General features: G+C 42.8%; 1 protein-coding gene and 2 long non-coding RNA genes across 4 annotated transcripts in view; 2 read left to right on the forward strand and 1 right to left on the reverse strand.

Moving 5' to 3' along the window:
• The window catches only part of LOC141766937 (uncharacterized), a 216,260-nt gene that overhangs the window by 72,364 nt on the left and 119,052 nt on the right, over window positions 1–24,844 (forward strand). The gene's annotated exons all lie outside the window — the stretch shown is intronic.
• The window catches only part of LOC141766935 (uncharacterized), a 121,069-nt gene that overhangs the window by 68,310 nt on the left and 27,915 nt on the right, over window positions 1–24,844 (reverse strand). The window contains exon 1 of one of the 2 annotated variants that reach the window (XR_012593710.1): window positions 17,057–17,071. The exons of the other annotated variant lie outside the window; for it this stretch is intronic. This is a non-coding gene — a long non-coding RNA (uncharacterized LOC141766935). Of the gene's footprint in view, window positions 1–17,056; window positions 17,072–24,844 lie in introns of those variants that run through there. 2 annotated transcript variants of the gene reach the window in all.
• The window catches only part of tango6 (transport and golgi organization 6 homolog (Drosophila)), a 54,239-nt gene that overhangs the window by 16,093 nt on the left and 13,302 nt on the right, over window positions 1–24,844 (forward strand). The window contains exons 12-15 of the mRNA XM_074634125.1: window positions 2,378–2,521; window positions 3,935–4,459; window positions 16,480–16,537; window positions 16,689–16,847. Coding sequence (XP_074490226.1) covers window positions 2,378–2,521; window positions 3,935–4,459; window positions 16,480–16,537; window positions 16,689–16,847 — 886 coding nt within the window. The remainder of the gene's footprint in view (window positions 1–2,377; window positions 2,522–3,934; window positions 4,460–16,479; window positions 16,538–16,688; window positions 16,848–24,844) is intronic.

Below are 24,844 nucleotides of genomic sequence, written 5' to 3' on the forward strand. Positions count from 1 at the left end.
TGTATTTGGTTAGTTTTGTTTTTCACAACTCTAACTAGCTGTGGTTGTGTTAAAATCACCAAATGATCTCAACTGGATCAGGAGTCAACAGCATCTTTATGTTTATGCCTTTAACACCAACCGACTCTGATAGCCTCAGCTAAAAACAGGACTGTAACGTGGGACTGTAACGGTCCTCAAACCTAAATTCTATTGATTTAGTTTAGATTTAGTTTGATGTTAGAAGTTAGATCAATATTGTTTGTAGATTATTTCTGTCTGTCCTAAGTCATTAATCACTGTATTAGCATTGGAAAGACACTATTGCCTATTATGGTCTTGAACAGGACTCAATTTGCTCTGGACTTGGACTTGGTCTTGACTGTCATTCAACTTGACCTGGTCTTGGACTTGATTAAGTTGGTCTTGCTTGCATCATTTAAAGGTGCTCTGTACGATATTCGGAGCATTAATATAGCAGAAAAACAACTATTGGCAATGTAAAGATATAGAGATATCTACCTGTGTGTTTTAATTCAAGCTTCTCTGTGCTTTGTTTTCGTAGCCGGGCTGGCTGTGCATGCTTTTAGTGCATGTTTGTGCACTAGCTCAAGGCCACGGCTCTGCACCGCTCTCATACGGCGGTTACAGCTGATAACGCCGTCCCGACCGATGGCTTCGTCGTGGAAGTGTAGCACCCCCCAGGGTTAACGCTGTTAGCTCTGTCAGCAGTGAGGCCTTTGTTTTCACTGTTAGCACCGTTAGCACCGTTAGCTAGGAGCTGCCGGCTCAGTTGTCCCCAGCTAGATATATTCATTTGCCAAAAAGGAGACAAAACAAACAATAAACAAAGTTAAAGAGGAATTTGACTGACACATTTTCTATAGATATCGCGATAGTATCGCTATCATGAATTCTTTTGGCCACGATAACCGTGTAATGAAAATCTGATATCATGACAGCCCTAGTTAAAGGGTTACATTTAATGACTGTAATGTTGTAGGGCATGTTACACTTTTATGTTGAAACTGCTCTTAGACAAACTGTGTCTGTTATGCCTAGTTCACACTACACCACTTTAGCCCTGATCTCCTGCTCCCTGACAGTTCTTGGAGCTCCCTGACAAAAGCCCCAGATCAGAGGCAGATCGGCGTTGGCTCGCCGCTCGCACATGGGCGCTCGGGCGCCATGTGTGAAATGTTCAAAATTTAAGCTTTTTTTTTGTGTGCATATCATGAGTACATGTACCGATCAGCGATAACATTATGTCAGCACGGGCACCCTGACCGGTCTGCGGCTACACAGCCCCATACGCAACAAACTGCTCCTCACTGTGTGTTCTGACACCTTTCTATCAGAACCAGCATTAACTCTTTCAGCAGTTTGAGCTCCAGTAGCTCTTCTATTGGATCAGACAACACGGGCCAGCCTTCACTCCCCACGTGCATCAATGAGCCTCGGGTCTGACCCTGTCGCCGGTTCACCGGTTCTCCTTCCTTGGACCACTTTTGGTAGGTCCTGACCACTGCAGACCGGGAACATCCAACAAGAGCTGCAGTTCTGGAGATGCTCTGACCCAGTCGTCTAGACAGCTCTATCTGGTCCTTGTCAGTCGCTCACATCCTTACGTTCAAAGTTCAAAATGTGCACCTGCTATCTAATATGTCCCCCCCCACTGCTAGGTGCCATGGTAACCAGATAATCCATGTTATTCACTTACCTACCACTGGGTGTATAAAATGCAAGGAAAAAATGTTTTTCAAATATACTATTGCAAATACTGCATATATTGTGGATGTATAATTCATGAGTAATTTGCAACAAAAGTATAAAAAAACAGGGACATGAGTTGAGGGTAAACCTGGGGGGAGGAGGGGTCGCCTGTAACATCAGGAACTCACTGGATGTGCTGCATTTGCAACCCAGAGCAAAGTTGTTGTTGCATCTAGAGGAATAACTAGTAGAAAAGAGAGTGGAAACAGGCTATTTAGTGAACACATGCCAACAACAACATTAGCAACGTGTCTCTCGTATGGTATCACGTCATTTACTGTATTTCTCATGGGGGTGGCGGGGGGGGGGTGAGGAAGTTGGCTGCCTGGCTGTCTACTACTGTAGGGCCAGCAAACATTCCCTTACTGATTAAGAAACGTCTCTGATAAACTGGCCTCACCTCACTGGATGGATAATGTCTTATTTTTAGATGTCTTAAAGGACTGAATGTTTTCTGGTAAATTCTACTTCCTATTAAAGTTCGCTCTAGTTTCAGGTCCTTCATTAATCTTAGTCCTTTTACAATCTTCACCTCCAGGTTTCATTTTTATATCGGATACATTTGAGCCCCTGAATCTCTTCCGGTGTATTATTTGTCTCCGTGACTCTGCTTGTCTTTCTCCAGGTGGTGGACTTCATGGTGTCCCTGCTTCAGAGGGCCTGTGTGGGTCTGGATCAGGCCACTGGTCCAAATCGTGGTAACCCAGTAGAGAGCCAGACGCTGAGCATGGGGATCGGCCTGGTGGCCACTCTGCTGTCTGGACCCGAGGTACTCCTCGCTGATAACATGTTGCTTATTAAACTATGTCTACCTTATGATGCATGTACTGTATTCTATGTATGCAGTATAGCAAACTGTTTTTATAGCTGATATTCACTTGTTATAATATATTATATGAGTGAACCTTGTAAGGCTTATGGATATGTTTTTTAGGTGAATTAAAGTGAAATTCAGCCTCACTGCACCGTCGGGCAGTACAGCTGCTGTTAGAGTTACACTGTGGAGCAAAGACAGTTAAATATACATTCAAGGATCATTTATTGTCATCCTGCAACACAGGGTTGCACAACAAAATGCAGTTGTAGCCGAGTCAATTTATGCTTAACAAGAGGAACGTGACAAACAAAATGAAAGAAGTAGTGCGTTCCAGTAGGACCCAGGAGCTGCAGTGGTGCTCTGCTGCCACCCGTTCAAAACACACAACACCAATGTCCCAGGTGGCCGGCACAGAGGTAACTACTGGTTGTCTGAAAGCATCTTTAAAGCTGGCCCACACTGAAAGATTTTTCAAATCTTAACAGATGTTAAAATGTGAGAGAGCCCACACATAACATGTTATTTTAAATGTAACAGTTTTCTTCCTGTAGTGTGTGTGGAGAGCAACGATTAGGCCCAAACATCCCAAACACACTAACAGATTCATTCATGAACAACAAGAGGCCCCACTGAAAAAAACGGAAATCTCGCAAAATATCTTGTGATCAAACGTGACTTTAGTGTAAACCAACAGGGCGGACGACGGGCAGGAGGAATTAGGGATGTTAGTTTTTACTTTGGACTGAAGATTCATGAAGGATGGATGGATGAAGTCATGGAGACACATTAAATAAACACTCATCAACCAGTTGCTCCTCCATCTCTGAGCTCCGTCTTGCTACTACTTTATGCTTCACGTTTAGCATCAGCTCATACGTTAGCCGCTGGTTGTCCTTCCTTCTTAAGTCAGCTTGGTTCTCTATTGGCTGTCGTTCTTTCCCACGTGACTGCATCATCGTCTGTTCTCGGGGTTCCCCACACACAACAGGAGATCCCATCGGAAATATTCAACACGATCAAATTATTGAACAAATATTAAACATGTTCAGTATTTATGATCAGATATCCTGTTGTGTCCGACACATTTGAGCTCGGTGCAGCCAGGATGGACTTCAGAGCCGATCGGGGGATGTAAAAGCACTCCTTACATACATCACACCACAGGAACATCTGGAAAGATCATCTTTAAAACCATTAAATAATTTGGGCTTTGCTGACCATCGTCAGGAGGAATCAGGACCAGAATCAGCTGGATTCTTGTGTAGTGTTTGACGTTTGACATAAGTGTCAAACGTATGATCTTCAGGGTCTCCTAAACACACCCTGCTCTCTCCCAATCAACCTCTCCTCTTTTTAATATTGCAGCTTAGTGCAGAGGACTACTCTTCTATGTGGAGACTGCTCCCACCACTGGAGACACTGTCTCAGAAGCACTCTGACGTGGTCATCCAGGAGCTGGCATCCAACCTCAGAGCTGTCATCGCCACTCACGGTGCCTACCGGCCGGAAAACGCCACTGCCGTTGCTCAGCCCTCCAGAAACCCTGAAACGACAGCGACGAACAACATACCTTTTAGGAAAAAACAAAGTGAAACAACCGACTCACAGACTAGTTCTCATTCATCTCCCCCGGACAGCAGTTCACATGGCAACACCCACATCAGACACCCAGCGTCCTCCGGAAGGTCTACAGCAGGAATAAGTCCAGAAGGTGGAGGTAGGACCTCTGGCACCAGTAACCTTTGCCCTCCTACCAAGCCCTTTTCTGATTGGCTGCTAGAGGCATGTGACCCGGACGTGCCAACCAGAGCGTTCGCCCTGAGGGTCCTGACCCAGATGGTGCAAAAGGAAAACCCGGAGGCTGTCCAGGCCCAGGAGAAAGTCCTCATGGTGGGTTACGTACTTCAACTTTCTTATTCTTGTTTTAGTATCTAGTCTGTTATGACACTCTGAAAATATTGATAAACAAGTTTTATCATGATTTTTCTGAGAACTCGCAGACGTTTTAAAAACATGGTTAAAAAAAAAAAAAAAAAGTTTTACCCAAATATGACATTTAGATGATATTTTTGATATTTTTTTTCTTCCCACTTCAGTTCATAGTAAGTCATAAATCCCAAGAAAGTTGTAAGTTAAATGAGTAGAACTATAATAATGTTGTTTAGGTCTTCAGCAAGGCCAGGTTTGGCCCTTTTTCTTACTTCATCGTTACCAGTGTGGTGTGTTTTCATCACCGTGGTGTCAGCCAGCCTCACAGAACAGAACAATCTGTTATCAGAGAACGGTTGGGACATGAATTATAGAGGGATCATTTTCAGTAGGGCTGTCAATCGATTAATATATTTAATCTTGATTAATCGCATTATTATTTATAGTTAATCGTGATTAATCACACAGTTTGTATCTGTTCTAAATGTACCTTAAAGGGAGATTTGTCAAGTATTTAATACTCTTATCAACATAATAACAACAATAGCACAATGTCTAATAGGTGGCTGAGGCAACACAGCTTCTGTTTCAACCAAGCAACATCCAACATGGCTGAATGATGAAGCCAGTGTGGACGTATCTTCACCCAGCTTCTAGAATAACTGCTATGGAAGCAAAGAGGAAAATGTCTAATATTTTCAAAAGTATGAAGTCAATACTCCTCTCTAGAAGTTAGCCAGCGTTCAGACATGAAGACTGAAGCATGCTGCTTCAGATACTCATGAGATAATGGAATTACGGCTGTCAATCAACTCAAATATTGAATTGCATGATTGTCCATAGTTAAGTGTGATTAATTGCAAATTAATCCAATTTTTTTGATCTGTTCTAAATGAACCTTAAAGGGAGATTTGTCAAGTATTTAATCCTCTTATCAACATGGGAGTGGACAAATACAGACGTGGACAAAATTGTTGGTACCCTTCCGTTAAAGAAAGAAAAACCCACAATGGTCACTGAAATAACTTGAAACTGACAAAAGTAATAATAAATAAAAATGTACTGAACATTAACTAATGAAAATCAGACATTGTTTTTGAATTGTGGTTCAGCAGAATCATTTAAAAAAACAAACTAATGAAACTGACCTGGACAAAAATGATGGTACCCCTAGAAAAGATGTAAAATAATGTGACCATAGGGACATGTTAAACTAAGGTGTGTCCTGTAATTAGCATCACAGGTATCTTCAAACTTGTAATCAGTCAGTCTGCCTATTTAAAGGGTGAAAAGTAGTCACTGTGCTGTTTGGTATCATGGTGTGTACCACACTGAACATGGACCACAGAAAGCTAAGGAGAGAGTTGTCTCAGGAGATCAGAAAGAACATTATAGACCTTCATGTTAAAGGTAAAGGCTATAAGACCATCTCCAAGCAGCTTGATGTTCCTGTGACTACAGTTGCACATATTATTCAGAAGTTTAAGGTCCATGGGACTGTAGCCAACCTCCCTGGACGTGGCCGCAAGAGGAAAATTGATGACATATTGAAGAGACGGATAATATGAATGGTAACCAAAGAGCCCAGAACAACTTCCAAAGAGATTAGAGGTGAACTCCAAGGTCAAGGTACATCAGTGTCAGATCGCACCATCCGTCACTGTTTGAGCCAAAGTGGACTTAATGGAAGACGACCGAGGAGGACACAAATCATAAAAAAGCGAGACTGGAATTTTCCAAAATGCATATTGACAAGCCACAAAGCTTCTGGGAGAATGTCCCTTGGACAGATGAGACAAAACTGGAGCTTTTTGGCAAGTCACATCAGCTCTATGTTTACAGACGCAAAAACGAAGCATACAAAGAAAAGAACACTGTACCTAATGTGAAACATGGAGGAGGCTCGGTTATGTTCTGGGGCTGCTTTGTTGCATCTGGCACAGGGTGTTTTGAATCTGTGCCGGGTACAATGAAATCTCAAGACTATCAAGGCATTCTGGAGTGAAATGTGCTGCCCAGTGTCAGAAAGCTTGGTCTCAGTTGCAGGTCATGGGTCCTCAAACAGGATAATGACCCAAAACACATCTAAAAACACCCAAGAATGGCTAAGAACAAAACAGTGGACTATTCTGAAGTGGCCTTCTATGAGCCCTGATCTAAATCCTATTGAACATCTGTGGAAGGAGCTGAAACATGCAGTCTGGAGAAGGCACCCTTCAAACCTGAGACAGCTGGAGCAGTTTGCTCACGAGGAGTGGGCCAAAATACCTGCCGACAGATGCAGAAGTCTCATTGAGAGTTACAGAAATCACTTGATTGCAGTGATTGCCTCAAAAGGTTGTACAACTAAATATTAAGTTAAGGGTACCATCATTTTTATCCAGGCCAGTTTCATTAGTTTGTTTTTTAAAATGATTCTGTTGAACCACAATTCAAAAACAATATCTGATTTTCATTAGTTAATTTTCAGTGGATTTTTATTTATTATTACTTTTGTCAGTTTCAAGTTATTTCAGTGACCATGGTGGGTTTTTCTTTCTTTAACGGAAGGGTACCAACAATTTTGTCCACGTCTGTATGCTGCTTTATGTAAATGTATGTATATATTTATTATTGTAAATCAGTTAATAACACAAAACAATGACAGATATTGATCCAGAAACCCTCACAGGTACTACATTTAGCATAAAACAATATGCTCCAATCATAACATGGCAAACTGCAGCCCAACAGGCAACAACAGCTGTCAGTGTGTCAGTGTGCTGACTTGACTAGGACTTGCCCCAAACTGCATGCGATTGTCATAAAGTGGGCATGTCTGTAAAGGGGAGACTCGTGGGTACCCATAGAACCCATTTACATTCACACATCTGGAGGTCAGAGGTCAAGGGACCCCTTTGAAAATGACCATGACAGTTTTTCCTCGACAAAAACTTGCGAAAACTTGCTTCAAAGTAGGGCTAGGCGATATGGCCTAAAACTAATATTGCAATATTTTTAGGCAATATCGCGATACACAATATATATTGCGATATTTTCAAATATCCTCTAAGCACTTCATAAATGCTCGATTTAACCCTTTGATGCATACAATCACACCAATATGATGATTCTTGTAGTCCCTGCAGCATATGTCTGCATTAAGATCTTCCTGTTTATATTCATTAGTGGTTTCTATTGGAACTATTTTAATCTTGCATGCAAAAAGGGGGAAATCACAAGTTCAATTTAACAAAACAGTATCCAACAGTATTCACTTTAACCAATAGTTATCTGGCAATACATGCTTTATATATTTTGATAAATACATAACACACACACAGTTTTTAATGGCGTGTAATAAGTGTTAAGTAACTTATTGTTATGTTTACCAGTAAGCTGTTATAACATTTCTGATAATAAAAATATTATTTTCCCAGCAGTGTAGAAAGACTCACCAATCACGAGGTGCAGCCTACTGTATGGCCAAACCTGCAGTCTGGTCCACTTCTTCAGGCTCACAGCTTTGGTTCTGTTAGCTGGACGTTCATATTTTGGATCAAGTGTCTTAATGAGTCTTTTGAATTTTTTTCAACTACGCTAACGTTGCGTTGTAGTTCACAGCGACTGTGATTTCTTTGCATCTTGTACTTTTTTTTATCATATGGGATTGCTTTGGAAAGCGAGGAAGTCAGAGTAATTTGCCTCTGGGCTGGTTCTGGTTGCTTTGGTCGTGTTCTCGCTACTGTACTCGCTTTGCCGCTTCAGTTCTTTCACTTTCTCCGGGCTTTCTCTCTCTGCTGCTTCCCTCCATAAACAAAAACACGCCGGCCGATTACGTCACACACACTCGCCCAGGAGAGAGTTCTGGATGGAGGCGGAGTCTGTGACGTGTGTGTCTGTGAGAGGGAGCCGGAGGGAGAGAAGGAAATGCCAAAGCGAGTTTCATGCTGGCGGGGTGGCTTAAAAACATCACATGACAATTTGTAGTCGATGTTCGCGATATAGTCATTTTATATACCGTGCGTGGGACAAGCCTGCGATACATCGACTATATTCGATATATCGCCCACCCCTACTTCACGTCCATTTTCAGGGCTAAATTTGCTTGATGGAAGGCGAATGTCAGCATACCTGACGGCCGTGTTCAGACCAACAATAGGACTGCAATTAAAAGTGTATTTCATTGAGTCCATAGCGTTTGTTTAGCAGGGGTCACAATGCAGAGGACTCTAGCAAAAAACAAATGAATATGTAGTAATACGTATGTTGAAAAAAAATTTAACCTTCAACTTGTGCAGCAACACAATGTAAAGCCATCCAGCCAATCAGATACATGCAGGCACACATCAGAGGTAGATCACTTTGTAACGTGAAGAGCCAAACTCAGTTTACTGGTCAATCCTTGAGACGGAGGATGAAATGATAGTGGCCGTGAGATGTAAAATGTCCTAGTATTAGGAATGTCTGTGCAGGATTTAAGTGTCTGATAAGCTTTCAAACTAGTCTTCAACTCCTAGATTGTATTCCATTTAGGACGGTCAAAGTTAACGCGATAATAACTCGTTAACCCAATTTTGTTTAAACGTCACTAATTTCTTTAATGCGTTAATGCAACTTACGATTTTTAAGTTGTAGCGGGTTCTCATCGGTACCAACCATGTCACACTAGCTGGTCATGAAGGAGGTTAAATAACGCTCCAAACTTACACCAAATTTTGGCGAGAAAAAACTGTCATGTCCATTTTCAAAGGGGTCCCTTGACCTCTGACCTCCAGATCAGTGAATGTAAATGGGTTCTATGGGTACCCACGAGTCTCCCCTTTACAGACATGCCCACTTTATGATAATCATATGCAGTTTGGGGCAAGTCATAGTCAAGTCAGCACACTGACACACTGACAGCTGTTGTTGCCTGTTGGGCTGCAGTTTGCCATGTTATGATTGGAGCATATTGTTTTATGCTAAATGCAGTACCTGTGAGGGTTTCTGGACAATATCTGTCATTGTGTTGTGTTAACTGATTTACAATAATGAATATATACATACATTTGCATAAAGCAGCATATTTGTCCACTCCCATGTTGATAAGAGGATTAAATACTTGACAAATCTCCCTTTTAAGGTACATTTAGAACAGATAAAACAAATTGGATTAATTTGCAATTAATCACACTCAACTATGGACAATCATGCGATTCAATATTTTAGTTGATTGACAGCCGTAATTCCATTATCTCATGAGTATCTGAAGCAGCATGCTTCAGTCTTCATGTCTGAACGCTGGCTAACTTCTAGAGAGGAGTATTGACTTCATACTTTTGAAAATATTAGACATTTTCCTCTTTGCTTCCATAGCAGTTATTCTAGAAGCTGGGTGAAGATACGTCCACACTGGCTTCATCATTCAGCCATGTTGGATGTTGCTTGGTTGAAACAGAAGCTGTGTTGCCTCAGCCGCCTATTAGACATTGTGCTATTGTTGCTTTGCATGCACTGTATGTGTGCATCGGGAGTGGCTAGGTAGTATTATCTCTGTCTCCCGGGACATTACGAGCAAACATGTATAATAAATGAGGCGGTTGAACCTCTTTTCGCCAGGGGGGACCACGGTGCTCTCTAGGGACTTATTAAGGTGGTATTGGCAAGAAAGGGTAACAACTCATTTAGTATTCTCTGTAATCAGACATCCCCCCTGTACACCTTAGATAACCTTCAACCCCCCACTGTAACAGCAGAAACAGCCTTTATTGATTTTCTCCTGTTTGTGTGGTGGTTGGGTTGCAGTAATGCACAGGTCACATGTTCTATCCTCCCAATTTTACCCAGAACTTCGGCACATTCTGTCCAGCTTGTCTAAGAAACCCGTTGTTTTCCCCCTCACCCAATCAAAGCTATATCTTCAAAGATGCCTTACAGTACCTGGGGGTAATGTTTTGATTATTCCCTTTGATAGTTGGTCCTATTGTTTTTAATGTATTCAATGCTGTGCCAGTATTGATCCTCTTTGGCTCTTCTGGACAGATCCATATTGGTGACATTTTTGATGTTTTTTAACAGAAATGGCAAAATATTCCCAGTAGGGTGAAACGGAGACGTATAGAACTCTACACCAGTCTATAGCCCCGTTTCTACCGCAGGAACTTTCCCCCGGAACTAAGAACCTTTTGAGGAACTCTTTGTGTTTCGCCCGCAGGGACCAGGGTCTAAATTAAGTTCCGGGGACATTCTACCCCCCAAAAAGCCCCTGGTTGGGGGGGTAGTACTTTCTGAAAGTACTGGAACTTTCGGGGTGGAGTTTGCAGGGATGACCGTCACTGATTGGTGAAACAGACGCACAGCGCCGCTGTTTCAACTGTACCGCTTCATTCATCAACAAAGAAGTACTCTAGTATCGGTTTAGGACCATTTTAGGACGAGAGGAGGACATTTCTCTGTGTCTGATAACATTAAAAGTAAAGTCAGGCTCTGCTGTTGGCTTCCTGACTCATTAAAAAAAGACAGAGAGAGAGAGAGGTACTCCCATCACAACAGGGCCCTAAGTCTCTAGCTAGACTCTTCTCCTCTGTAGTCCCCCGGGGGTGGGATGAGTTACCGACCTCCACTCGATACGCAGAGTCCTTTTAAAACTTCAAGAAAAGCTAAAGACCCAACAGCTCTTTCATGAACACCTCCGCACCTCATGACACTGATGCTATTGATGATGTTGATGACGATGATATAGAGGATGTTGTTTGATGTTGAATCGAAGCCGGAGAATCAGAGCAGCGGGGGCGGTATTGCATTCGCTTTACCGCACTGTTGTGACGAAAAGATTGAAGAAGATTGACCAGTAGATCGAGAGCTGAGCCGGAAGGCAAAGTCAATCTTCATTCCTACTCTCACCTATGGTCATGAGGGCTGAGTCATGACCAAAAAAACTATCGCGGGTACAAGCGGACGAAATGTGTTTCCTCAGGAGGGTGGCTGGCGTCTCCCCTAGAGATAGGGTGAGAAGCTCAGTCATCCGTGAGGGACTCGGAGTAGAGCCGCTGCTCCTTTGGGTTGAAAGGAGCCAGCTGAGGTGGTTCAGGCATCCAGTGAGGATGACCCCCCCCCCTGGGCGCCTCCCTAGTGAGGTGTTCCAGGCACGACCAGCTGGGAGGAGGCCACGGGGAAGACCCAGGACTAGGTGGAGAGATTATATCTCCACGCTGGCCTGGGAAGGCCTCGGGATCCCCCAGTCAGAGCTGGTTAATGTGGCCCGGGAAAGGGAAGTTTAGGGTCCCCTGCTGGAGCTGTTGCCTCCGCGACCCGACCCCGGATAAGAGGTTGAAGATGAGTGAGTGATGAGTGTTGATGTCTGTTAGGATATTCATGATGATATTGATGACGTTGTTTATGTTGTTAATGATGATGATGATCTGCTTCTATCCACCCTGAGCGTTCCCTCTGTGCACTTCCTGTCGGCACCTGTGTCCGATCGGACTTGAAGCTGTTGTTGGCACTTAACTCACGTTGTTCCCTCCTATCTAGATCCTTGCTTGTGTTGTACAAACTCTCAGATGTACTGTACGTCGCTTTGGACAAAAGCGTCTGCTAAATGAAATTGTAGAATTGTGGAGATCATGCGAGCGAGCTGAGAAACTCAACAGATGATTTACTGAGGATACAGACGCTCTTAGTTTCATTTCATTCATTACATCCAACGTGCAGCAGTATATACAGTGGAGGAAATAAGTATTTGATCCCTTGCCGATTTTGTAAGTTTGCCCACTTACAAAGAAAAGAACGGTCTATAATTTTAATGGTAGGTTTATTTTAACAGTGAGAGACAGAATATAAAAAAAAAATCCAGAAAATCACATCATATAAAAGTTATAAATTTATTTGCATTTGATTGTGGGAAATAAGTATTTGATCCCCTAGCAAAACATGACTCAGTACTTGGTGGAGAAACGTTGTTGGCAAGCACAAAGGTCAGACGTTTCTTGTAGTTGGTCACCAGGTTTGCGTACATCTCAGGAGGGATTTTGGTCCACTCCTCTTTGCAGATCATCTCCAAATCCTTAAGGTTTCGAGGCTGTTGCTTGGCAACTCGAAGCTTCAGCTCCCTCCACAGATTTTCTATGGAATTAAGGTCCGGAGACTGGCTAGGCCACTCCATGACCTTAATGTGCTTCTTCTTGAGCCACTCCTTTGTTGCCTTGGCCGTATGTTTTGGGTCATTGTCGTGCTGGAAGACCCATCCACAACCCATTTTCAGTGTCCTGGCTGAGGGAAGGAGGTTGTCGCCCAACATTTCACGGTACATGGCCCCGTCCATCCTCCCTTCGATGCGGTGAAGTCGTCCTGTCCCCGTAGCAGAGAAACCCCCCCAAAACATAATGTTTCCACCTCCATGCTTGACGGTGGGGATGGTGTTCTTGGGGTTATAGTCAGCATTTCTCTTCCTCCAAACACGGCGAGTCGAGTTGATGCCAAAGAGCTCGATTTTGGTCTCATCTGACCATATCACCTTCTCCCAAGCCTTCTCTGAATCATTCAGGTGTTCATTGGCTAACAGACGGGCCTGTACATGTTCCTTCTTGAGTAGGGGGACCTTGCGGGCGCTGCAGGATTTTAATCCTTTACGGCGTAGTGTGTTACCAATGGTTTTCTTGGTGATAGTGGTCCCAGCTGTCTTGAGATCATTAAGAAGTTCCTCCCATGTATTTCTGGGCTGATCCCTCACCTTTCTCATGATCATCGATACCCCACGAGACGAGATCTTGCGTGGAGCCCCAGACCGAGGGCGATTGATGATCATTTTGTGTTTCTTCCATTTCCGAATAATGGCACCAACAGTTGTCTCCTTCTCACAAAGCTGCTTGCTGATGGTCTTGTAGCCCATTCCAGTCTTGTGCAGGTCTACAGTCTTGTCCCTGACGTCCTTAGACAGCCCTTTGGTCTTGCCCATGGTGGAGAGGTTGGAATCTGATTGTGGACAGGTGTCTTTTATGCAGGTAATGAGTTGAGACAGTTGTCTTTTATACAGGTCACGAGTTGAGATTCGGAGTACTTTCTTAAAGCGAGAGGACTAATCTAACCGGTCTGTGGGGGCTAGAATTCTTGCTGGTTGCTAGGGGATCAAATACTTATTTCCCACAATCAAATACAAATCAATTTATAACTTTTATATGATGTGATTTTCTGGATTTTTTTTTTATAATCTGTCTCTCACTGTTAAAATAAACCTACCATTAAAATTATAGACCGTTCTTTTCTTTTTAAGTGGGCAAAATTTCAAAATCGGCAAGGGATCAAATACTTATTTCCTCCACTGTATATACAGCAGTAGATATATACAGCAGTAGATATATACAGCAGTAGATACATACAGCAGCAGATATATACAGCAGTAGATATATACAGCAGTAGATACATACAGCAGTAGATACATACAGCAGTAGATATATACAGCAGTAGATATATACAGCAGTAGATACATACAGCAGTAGATATATACAGCAGTAGATATATACAGCAGTAGATACATACAGCAGTAGATACATACAGCAGTAGATATATACAGCAGTAGATATATACATGCATCAGTAGATATATGCATCAGTAGATATATACAGCAGTAGATATATGCAGCAGTAGATATATACAGCAGTAGATACATACAGCAGTAGATATATACAGCAGTAGATACATACAGCAGTAGATATACAGTGCCGTGAAAAAGTATTTGCCCCCTTCCTGATTTCTTATTTTTTTGCATATTTGTCAAACTTAAATGTTGCAGATCATCAAACAAATTTTAATATTAGACAAAGATAACCCAAGTAAACACAAAATGCAGTTTTTAAATGATGATTTCATTTATTAGGGGAAAAAAGATATCCAAACCTACCTGGCCCTATGTGAAAAAGTAATTGCCCCTTAAACCTAATAACTGGTTGCGCCACCCTTGCCGGCAATAACTGCAATCAAGCGTTTGCGATAACTGCCAATGAGTCTTTCACATTGCTGTGGAGGAATTTTGGCCCACTCGTCTTTGCAGAATTGTTTTAATTCAGCCACACTGGAGGGTATTCGAGCATGAATGGCCTGTTTAAGGTCATGCCACAGCATCTCAATCGGATTTAAGTCCGGACTTTGACTAGGCCACTCCAAAACCTTAATTTTGTTTTTTTTAAGCCATTCAGAGGTGGACTTGCTGGTGTGTTTCGGATCATGGTCCTGCTGCATAACCCAAGTGCGCTTGAGCTTGAGGTCACGAACTGATGGCCGGACATTCTCCTTCAGGATTTTCTGGTAGAGCCGAATTCATGGTTCCATCAATTATGGCAAGTCGTCCAGGTCCTGAAGCAGCAAAGCAGCCCCAGACCATCACACTACAACCACCATGTTTGACTGTTGGTATGATGTTCTTTTTATGAAATGCTGTGTTAGTTTTACGCCAGATGTAACGGGACGCACACTTTCCAAAAAGTTCAACTTTTGTCTCATCAGTCCACAGAATATTTCCCCAAAAGTCTTGGGGATCATCAAGATGTTTTTTGGCAAAAGTGAGATGAGCCTTTGTGTTCTTTTTGGTCAGCAGTGGTTTTTGCCTTAGAACTCTCCCATGGATGCCATTTTTGCCCAGTCTCTTTCTTATTGTTGAATCGTGAACACTGACCTTAATTGAGGCAAGTGAGGCCTGCAGTTCTTTAGATGTTGTTCTGGGTTCTTTTGTGACCTCCTGGATGAGTCGTCGATGCGCTCTTGGAGTAATTTTCATAGGCCGGCCACTCCTGGGAAGGTTCACCATTGTTCCAAGCTTTCTCCATTTGTGGATAATGGCTCTCACTGTGGTTTGCTGGAGTCCCAAAGCCTTAGAAATGGCTTTGTAACCCTTTCCAGACTGATAGATGTCAATGACTTTGTTTCTCATCTGTTCTTGAATTTCTTTCAATCGCGGCATGATGTGCTGCTTTTTGAGATCTTTTAGCCTACTTAACTTTGTCAGACAGGTTCTATTTAAGTGATTTCTTGATTGAACAGTGATTGGCTAGTGAAATTGAACTCAGCTTTCCAAAACATGTGGTTGATCACAGTTAATTCATGATTTAAAAAGGGGGGGCAATTACTTTTTCACATAGGGCCAGGTAGGTTTGGATATCTTTTTCCCTTAATAAACGAAATCATTATTTAAAAACTGCATTTTGTGTTTACTTGGGTTATCTTTGTCTTACATTAAAATTTGTATAATGATCTGAAACATTTAAGTGTGACAAATATGCAAAAAAATAAGAAATCAGGAAGGGGGCAAAAACTTTTTCACGGCACTGTATACAGCAGTAGATATATACAGCAGCAGATATATACAGCAGTAGATACATACAACAGCAGATATATACAGCAGTAGATATATACAGCAGTAGATATATACATGCAGCAGTAGATATATACAGCAGCAGATATATACAGCAGTAGATATATACATGCAGCAGTAGATATATGCAGCAGTAGATATATACAGCAGTAGATACATACAGCAGTAGATATATACAGCAGTAGATACATACAGCAGTAGATATATACAGCAGTAGATACATACAGCAGTAGATATATACAGCAGTAGATACATACAGCAGTAGATATATACAGCAGTAGATACATACAGCAGTAGATATATATACAGCAGTAGATATATATACAGCAGTAGATATATGCAGCAGTAAATGTTTTTTTTCCAGTATGTATTTTAGAGTAAACAGGTCACACACTGAGCTGCAGGCTGCAGAGTGAGTTTACTGATGTGACCACCAGCAGCCCTCATCACATGTCATGTTGCTTTTTCATACGTCAGCAGACTGATTTACCTAATCTCTGTAGGTCTTTAGACCGCGGTGGAAACGTAGACAACAGTGGGCCGAAGGAACCTTTTAGTTCCATGAAAAGTAGTTCCAGGGACTAAAAGTCCTCAACTGTTGATGGAAACTCAGCTTATGTGATTCTTAATCATGCTGATGGAATGTCTTCTCCAGCTCTTCTTAGAAAACCTGGAGCATGAAGACTCATTCGTCTACCTGTCAGCCATTCAAGGTAATATAATGATGCAGCTTGTCCAAAATTCAATGTTATTATTGATTTTTAGATTATCGATCTACAGAATAGTCACTGATGCTATTAACTTCCTAGCTGAAGCCGTTGTCAGTAACTCAAAGCAGATAAACTGAGTATGAACTGTCTGTAGGTCTGGCTGCATTGGCTGATTCATACCCGGAGAGGATTCTGGAAAGGCTCCTAAAAGACTTCCAACATGGTTCCTCCCTCCCTACATCCAACAAGGAGCACTCCCTGGAAACCCGCCTCAAAGTGGGAGAGGTCCTGATGAGGGCGAGCAGGGCTATGGGTGAGCATCATCTGTTATTTGTTCACATTCATGTTTGTATGACCAGATATTCACATGACTTGAGACCCATCTCCTGACCCCTGAAAAGGCAGCAATTCATGTGATGAGCACATAGCTTTAGAAAGCGTGTGCTCCATGTTGTGACTTAAAGCTGCAGGCGGTAGAAACGGAGCAAATATGATTATAAAACAGAGTTATTTTTATAAAACGGTCACTATATCCTGACAGTAGTACATTAGACAGGTTATCTGAAAAAAAACATGTGCCTCTGTGTCCTCCGATGCTCCTCCGAGCTGCCGTCTATGAGAGCCAGCTGTCAATCACTCACGAACTCCGGTCAAACTAGGCAGCGCTGATCAAATATCAATCAATATTCTGTTACTGTAATGCCTATTTCTCTCCTCAGATGTTCTCAGAATCATCTTGTAGTGCATGGTTTAGCTGTTGAGATCAGTTGAGGAAACACCAAGCACCGCCCACCAGCCGGAGCACAGCCAATAGGAACGCTCTCTCTGAAATGACCTGTGATTGGTCAAAGTCTCCCGTCACAGGCTAGATGTTCTAAAGTCTGAAAACAGAGCCATGAGGAGGAGCAGAAGTCTAGTTTTCTCTCAGAACACTTGAATTACAATATGCTGAAAGGTTATTATGGGATTGTTGCCCAATGATGCCAAAAACGTTCTGCCTACTGCAGGTTTAAGTATGGAGCTGGTGTCAGGCATGGTTAGCCTTACTTACAGTAGCATGAAGACTGGAAGCTAGCCTGGCTCTGTGGCCGGTGTGTGTGCGTCTCACTTGGGGCTCTCTTCCCTGCTCCACTAGGTTTCTGTGCTGAGTCTGTTTTTTCCAGAGCAGCTCACATCTTCAAAACATGAAATTCCCTGATGAATGTATGTAAATGATTGTATTTACTGGCAGTTAACCTTAACCCTTAACCTTAACCAAAGTAAACAGGCAGGTTAATGACGGCAGCTGTGCTGTGAGATTGGCTGTATTACCATTTCAAATGAAAGCGATAACAGAGAAGGTTAGAAGGTTGTTGTATTCAAGTACAGCCAAAAAGCATCTGTTACTACATTTAAATGAGCTGGAAATATATTTATTAGGGTTGTCAATCGATTAAAATGTTTAATCTCGATTAATCACATGATTGTCTATAGTTAGTTAATCGCAAATTAATGGCATATTTTTTATGTGTTCTAAATGTACCTTAAAGGGAGATTTGTCAAGTATTTAATCCTCTTGTCAACATGGGAGTGGACAAATATGCTGCTTTATGCAAATATATGTATGTATTTATTATTTTAAATCAATGAACAACACAAAACAATGACAGATATTGTCCAGAAACCCTCACAGGTACTGCATTTAGCATAAAACAATATGCTCCAATCATAACATGTCAAACTGCAGCCCAACAGGCAACAACAGCTTTTAGTGTGCTGACTTGACTATGACTTGCCCCAAACTGCATGTGATTATCATAAAGTGGGCATGTCTGTAAAAGGGAGACTCGTGAGTACCCATAGAACCCATTTACATTCACTGATCTGGAGGTCAGAGGTCAAGGGACCCCTTTGGAAATGGACATGACAGTTTTTCCTCGCCAAAATTTAGCGCAAGTTTCAAGCGTTATTTAGCCTTTTCGGGAAAAGCTTGTATGACATGGTTGGTACCGATGGATTCATCAGGTCTTCTAGTTTCATATGATACCAGTATCTTCACTCTAGCTTTAACACTGAGCCACTACAACCTAAAAATCAAAAGTTGCGTTAATGCATTAAAGAAATTAGTGGCGTTAAAACCCGATTTTCAAGAACGCGTTATTATCGCATTAACTTTGACAGCCCTACTCTAAAACTATATTATAAATGTGGCTGCTGTAGAACAGACTCTCTTCTTCTGAAAAGTTTCCTGTGGACGTTGAAACTGCGAGCAAGCAGCGTCTGAGCTGAAGCACAGCTGGAACGCGGTGCAGCAGGATGCTGTGTTCCACATAAAAGGAGAAATTGTGATTTTAGAGGGGTTTTGAACTGGCACTGTGTCTTAGTGAACAGCAGCCTGATGCCTGACTGCAGCTATATACAGTATATACATACACAGATGTGTAACAGTTTATAAAACAGTATGTAGGGATGCACCGGTACCAATACCGGATCAGATATCAGATCGGGCCCATACAGACTCAAATAGCTCAATTTTAAGTCCTGTTTAAGTTTTGACCACTTTGTTGCTGCATTAAAAAGGTTTACACTTTAACTGTGATTCCTGTTCATTTAGAAGATTTTTTTTTTTACCAACTTGCTGGTGTATAATTTATCATTTTAATAATAAATAACAATTCACTACATTTTTTATTTGTTACATTTTGTTTTACAAAGTTAGGAAAGAGATGTTTAAGTCCAGCCTGATGTTGCCTTACACATATTTTAATGATCCCAGTCTCTTCCACACAGTGAGGCCTACAGCTGATTAATCAAACACTGGTGTCGGTATCGGTACTCGGTATCGGCCGATACCCAAAGCCCAGGTATCGGTACTCGGTATCGGCCGATAACCAAAGCCCAGGTATCGCTACTCGGTATCGGGACTGAAGAAATTGTATCGGTGCATCCTTAATAGTATATAAAGTTAAATAAAGGTAAAGTTAGACAGAAGTCGGGGAGTAGTTGAGTTTGACCTTTGACCTATGGAGGGTTGCCACATCTTTAAAATGTTTGTATCTGGCTTTGACATTGTAGGAATGATAATATAAGCTTGTTTATGCATGTGTCCATATTGGTTTACATTGTTATTTGTCTGTGGTGGACAGCTATGGGCATAAAAGCAGCTCACCACAGAAGCCTCAGTGTTTCCATGCAGATCTCTGTTCAGAAGGGACCCTGTGTATCACAACCTTTCCCTGATTGAAAACCCTGTTTCGTTTTTTTCCTCCCGCTCTGGTTTTATCTGCCAGATTGCCATCGTACCACTTCCCTGGGACAATCGGGGGGTTTATGTCCTTGCTGAGAGATTGGATAGACCTTCAGTTTGCTGCGCAGACATCCAGAGAGCCTCTGTGTTTGTCTTGAACCTCCCCGAGTGGCCAAGATTTGCCTTTTGCTCGGCTGTCATTTGTAAATAAGAAGGTTTTCTTAATTGAGTTGCCTGGTAGAGAGGCAGAGAAGCACTCTCACAGTCCTGTGAGCTGCGATGACGGCAGAACATGTATTGAAAGAGAAGAACTCGGCACCAAATGATGTTTATTAAGACTAGGGCTGTGTGTTGGAAGGAATCTGGCGAGACGATACGTGTCATGATACAGAGGTTACATTCAATATATTGTGATACTGTAAGCAAGGGGATGTATTGTGATTTTTTAAATCAGGTTTTAGGAAAACTATCAGTGTAAAGAACACGGCACCATGTGGACAGAACACATCACCATGTGTAAAGAACACGGCACCATGTGTAAAGAACACGGCACCATGTGTAAAGAACACATTCCCATGTGTAAAGAACACAGCACCACGTGTAAAGAACACGGCACCATGTGTAAAGAACACGGCACCATGTGTAAAGAACACATTCCCATGTGTAAAGAACACATCACCATGTGGACAGAACACACCACCATGTGTAAAGAACACAGCACCATGTGTAAAGAACACAGCACCATGTGGACAGAACACAGCACCATGTGTAAAGAACACATTCCCATGTGTAAAGAACAAAGCACCATGTGTAAAGAACACACCACCATGTGGACAGAACACAGCACCATGTGTAAAGAACACATCACCATGTGGACAGAATACACCACCATGTGTAAAGAACACAGCCCCATGTGGACAGAACACAGCACCATGTGTAAAGAACACACCACCATGTGTAAAGAACACATCACCATGTGGACAGAACACACCACCATGTGTAAAGAACACAGCACCATGTGTAAAGAACACAGCACCATGTGGACAGAACACATCACCATGTGTAAAGAACAAAGCACCATGAGGACAGAACACACCACCATGTGGACAGAACACAGCACCATGTGTAAAGAACAAAGCACCATGAGGACAAAACACAGCACCATGTGTAAAGAACACAGCACCATGTGTAAAGAACAAAGCACCATGTGGACAGAACACAGCACCATGTGTAAAGAACAAAGCACCATGAGGACAGAACACAGCACCATGTGGACAGAACACACCACCATGTGTAAAGAACACAGCACCATGTGTAAAGAACACATTCCCATGTGTAAAGAACACAGCACCACGTGTAAAGAACACGGCACCACGTGTAAAGAACACGGCACCACGTGTAAAGAACACGGCACCATGTGTAAAGAACACATTCCCATGTGTAAAGAACACAGCACCATGTGGACAGAACACAGCACCATGTGTAAAGAACACAGCACCATGTGTAAAGAACAAAGCACCATGTGTAAAGAACACAGCACCATGTGTAAAGAACAAAGCACCATGTGTAAAGAACACAGCACCATGTGTAAAGAACACATTCCCATGTGTAAAGAACAAAGCACCATGTGTAAAGAACACAGCACCATGTGGACAGAACACAGCACCATGTGGACAGAACACATCACCATGTGTAAAGAACAAAGCACCATGTGTAAAGAACACATCACCATGTGGACAGAACACAGCACCATGTGTAAAGAACAAAGCACCATGTGGACAGAACACATCACCATGTGGACAGAACACAGCACCATGTGTAAAGAACAAAGCACCATGTGGACAGAACACAGCACCATGTGTAAAGAACACACCACCATGTGGACAGAACACACCACCATGTGTAAAGAACACAGCACCATGTGGACAGAACACATCACCATGTGTAAAGAACAAAGCACCATGAGGACAGAACACACCACCATGTGGACAGAACACAGCACCATGTGTAAAGAACAAAGCACCATGAGGACAAAACACAGCACCATGTGTAAAGAACACAGCACCATGTGTAAAGAACAAAGCACCATGTGGACAGAACACAGCACCATGTGTAAAGAACAAAGCAACATGAGGACAGAACACAGCACCATGTGGACAGAACACAGCACCATGTGGACAGAACACAGCACCATGTGGACAGAACACAGCACCATGTGGACAGAACACAGCACCATGTGGACAGAACACAGCACCATGTGTAAAGAACACAGCACCATGTGGACAGAACACAGCACCATTTGGACAGAACACAGCACCATGAGGACAGAACACAGCACCATGTGGACAGAACACAGCACCATGTGGACAGAACACACCACCATGTGTAAAGAACACAGCACCATGTGGACAGAACACATCACCATGTGTAAAGAACAAAGCACCATGAGGACAGAACACACCACCATGTGGACAGAACACAGCACCATGTGTAAAGAACAAAGCACCATGAGGACAAAACACAGCACCATGTGTAAAGAACACAGCACCATGTGTAAAGAACAAAGCACCATGTGGACAGAACACAGCACCATGTGTAAAGAACAAAGCAACATGAGGACAGAACACAGCACCATGTGGACAGAACACAGCACCATGTGGACAGAACACAGCACCATGTGGACAGAACACAGCACCATGTGGACAGAACACAGCACCATGTGGACAGAACACAGCACCATGTGTAAAGAACACAGCACCATGTGGACAGAACACAGCACCATGTGGACAGAACACAGCACCATTTGGACAGAACACAGCACCATGAGGACAGAACACAGCACCATGTGGACAGAACACAGCACCATGTGGACAGAACACAGCACCATGTGTAAAGAACACAGCACCATGTGGACAGAACACACCACCACGTGTAAAGAACACACCACCATGTGTAAAGAACACAGCACCATGTGGACAGTCTGAGGTCAACAAGGACAAGTTGATGCACTCACAACAGTGAACCTGCATTTATCACAGTCTGTAACACCAACATCACAGCTCTATACTGAGAGGACACATAGAGGACACACACACTGAGAGAACACATACACTGAGGACGCATACACTGAGAGGACGCATACACTGAGAGGACACATACACTGAGAGGACACATCTCTTTGCCAGTGAAATATAGTATTGGCTGAGTTCATCTTTGCGTGTAAACATAATATGGTGATACTAGATATGTTTGATATTTTCTTACACCCCTACCAAAGACATACGGTTTATTTACAAATATGAAGGGGACATCCACCGATCAACCAGAACATTATGAGCAGCTGCCTAATATTCAGTAGGTCCTCCTGACCCGTGGAGGCATGGACTCCACGAGACCTCTGAAGGTCTGCTGTGGTATCTGGCACCAAGCCGTCAGTAACAGATCCTTTAAGTCAGGGGTTCTCAACCTTTTGCAACTGAAGGCCCACTTGTGATTGTCAAAACATTTCCGAGGACCACCGTCCCAAATAAATGAGTAAAAAACCTAACATGTTTATAAAACAAATAATAAACTGGGCTGTAGATATGTGTTATGCCACTGTCAGCTGTAATGACCAAAATACATATTCTGCTTACCCTCAGTGAGACACTTGGGCTTGCCTCTGGGAAATAATGAGATCAAGTCGTGGTGGGATGGGCGAGAGGCTGACACGCAGAGTAGCATTCAAAGTTGCTTTCAGTTTGTTCCTTGCCTTTTGATTTTGTGACAGTCGCAATGGAAAACCCTGACTCACATAAATAGGTGGTGGTGAAAGGCAACAGAAATTTGATTGCCCGTTTTGACAGAGAGGGATATTGACTGGCAGCCAGTATCCACAATGAAGCAAGGTCAACTTGTGTGAGCTGAAGCTTCAGGCTGCTGTCTGCTGATAGTTCCATCAGTTCATTTTCCAACACAGTGGAGAGAGTTATGTCTTCTGAAGCAGGATCCACAGAGAAAGGGTCCAAAATCCAAAGGTTTCCATCTCGTGCATCTTCTGGGAAGTAGTCTGTAAACTTTCCTGACAACTGAGTCAAATGCTGGGTTATAACACTGGATATGTTGACATGAGGAGTGGCTTCCAAAGTTTCACTTAGGAGTGAAAACACGTCAAATCGTCCCTCCTTGACTCTTCTGTTCCACAGAATAAGTTTTTCTTGAAGCCCTCAATTTTGTCTGAAACCAAAAACACTGTGCTGTTTCTGCCTTGCATTGATATATTGAGCTGATTTAACTGGTCAGATATATCTGATAAGTAGGCCAGTTTTGCACAAAAGTTACCATCAGTGTAATGCTCAGCAAGAGGGGAGTGCTGCTCTTCCAGAAATGTGTGCACTTCTCATATTTCCTCACCACACGCTTCGGAGCTTTTTTACAGGGTTGTCTCCCACATCACTTTTTCGCTTTAAAAACCGATCCATTTTGTCTCACTGCATCCGAGAACGTTAGCTAGCTAACAGCGGCAAACACGTTTGTCTCTACCTGATGATGTTTGGTGTTTTTACACAAGGCCTATTGAAGGAGGTTGGGTCACACTTAATCAACGCGCCTTCGGGGTACCGAGCTCCAGTCGCTCTTCTATTGGATCAGACAACACGGGCCAGCCTTCGCTCCCCACGTGCATCAATGAGCCTCGGGTCTGACCCTGTCGCCGGTTCACCGGTTCTCCTTCCTTGGACCACTTTTGGTTGGTCCTGACCACTGCAGACCAGGAACATCCCACAAGAGCTGCAGTTCTGGAGATGCTCTGACCCAATCGTCTAGACAGCTCTATTTGGCCCTCGTCAAAGTCGCTCGCATCCTTACGCTGGCTAATTTTTTCTGCTTCCAACACAAAGTTTAAAGTTCAAAATGTTCATTTGCTGTCTAATATATCCCCCCCCCACTGCCAGGTGCCATGGTAACCAGATAATCCATGTTATTCACTTCACCTGTCAGTGGTCTGAATGTTATGGCTGATCAGTGTATGTAGAATACAGTTAAGCAAATTTGGGAGCATCTGTGGGAGTGTTGCATCAGTTTTCTCAGGTGTGTGTGTGTGCGTG

Source organism: Sebastes fasciatus, chromosome 4 (assembly GCF_043250625.1).
Source record: "Sebastes fasciatus isolate fSebFas1 chromosome 4, fSebFas1.pri, whole genome shotgun sequence".
NCBI lineage: Eukaryota > Metazoa > Chordata > Actinopteri > Perciformes > Sebastidae > Sebastes > Sebastes fasciatus.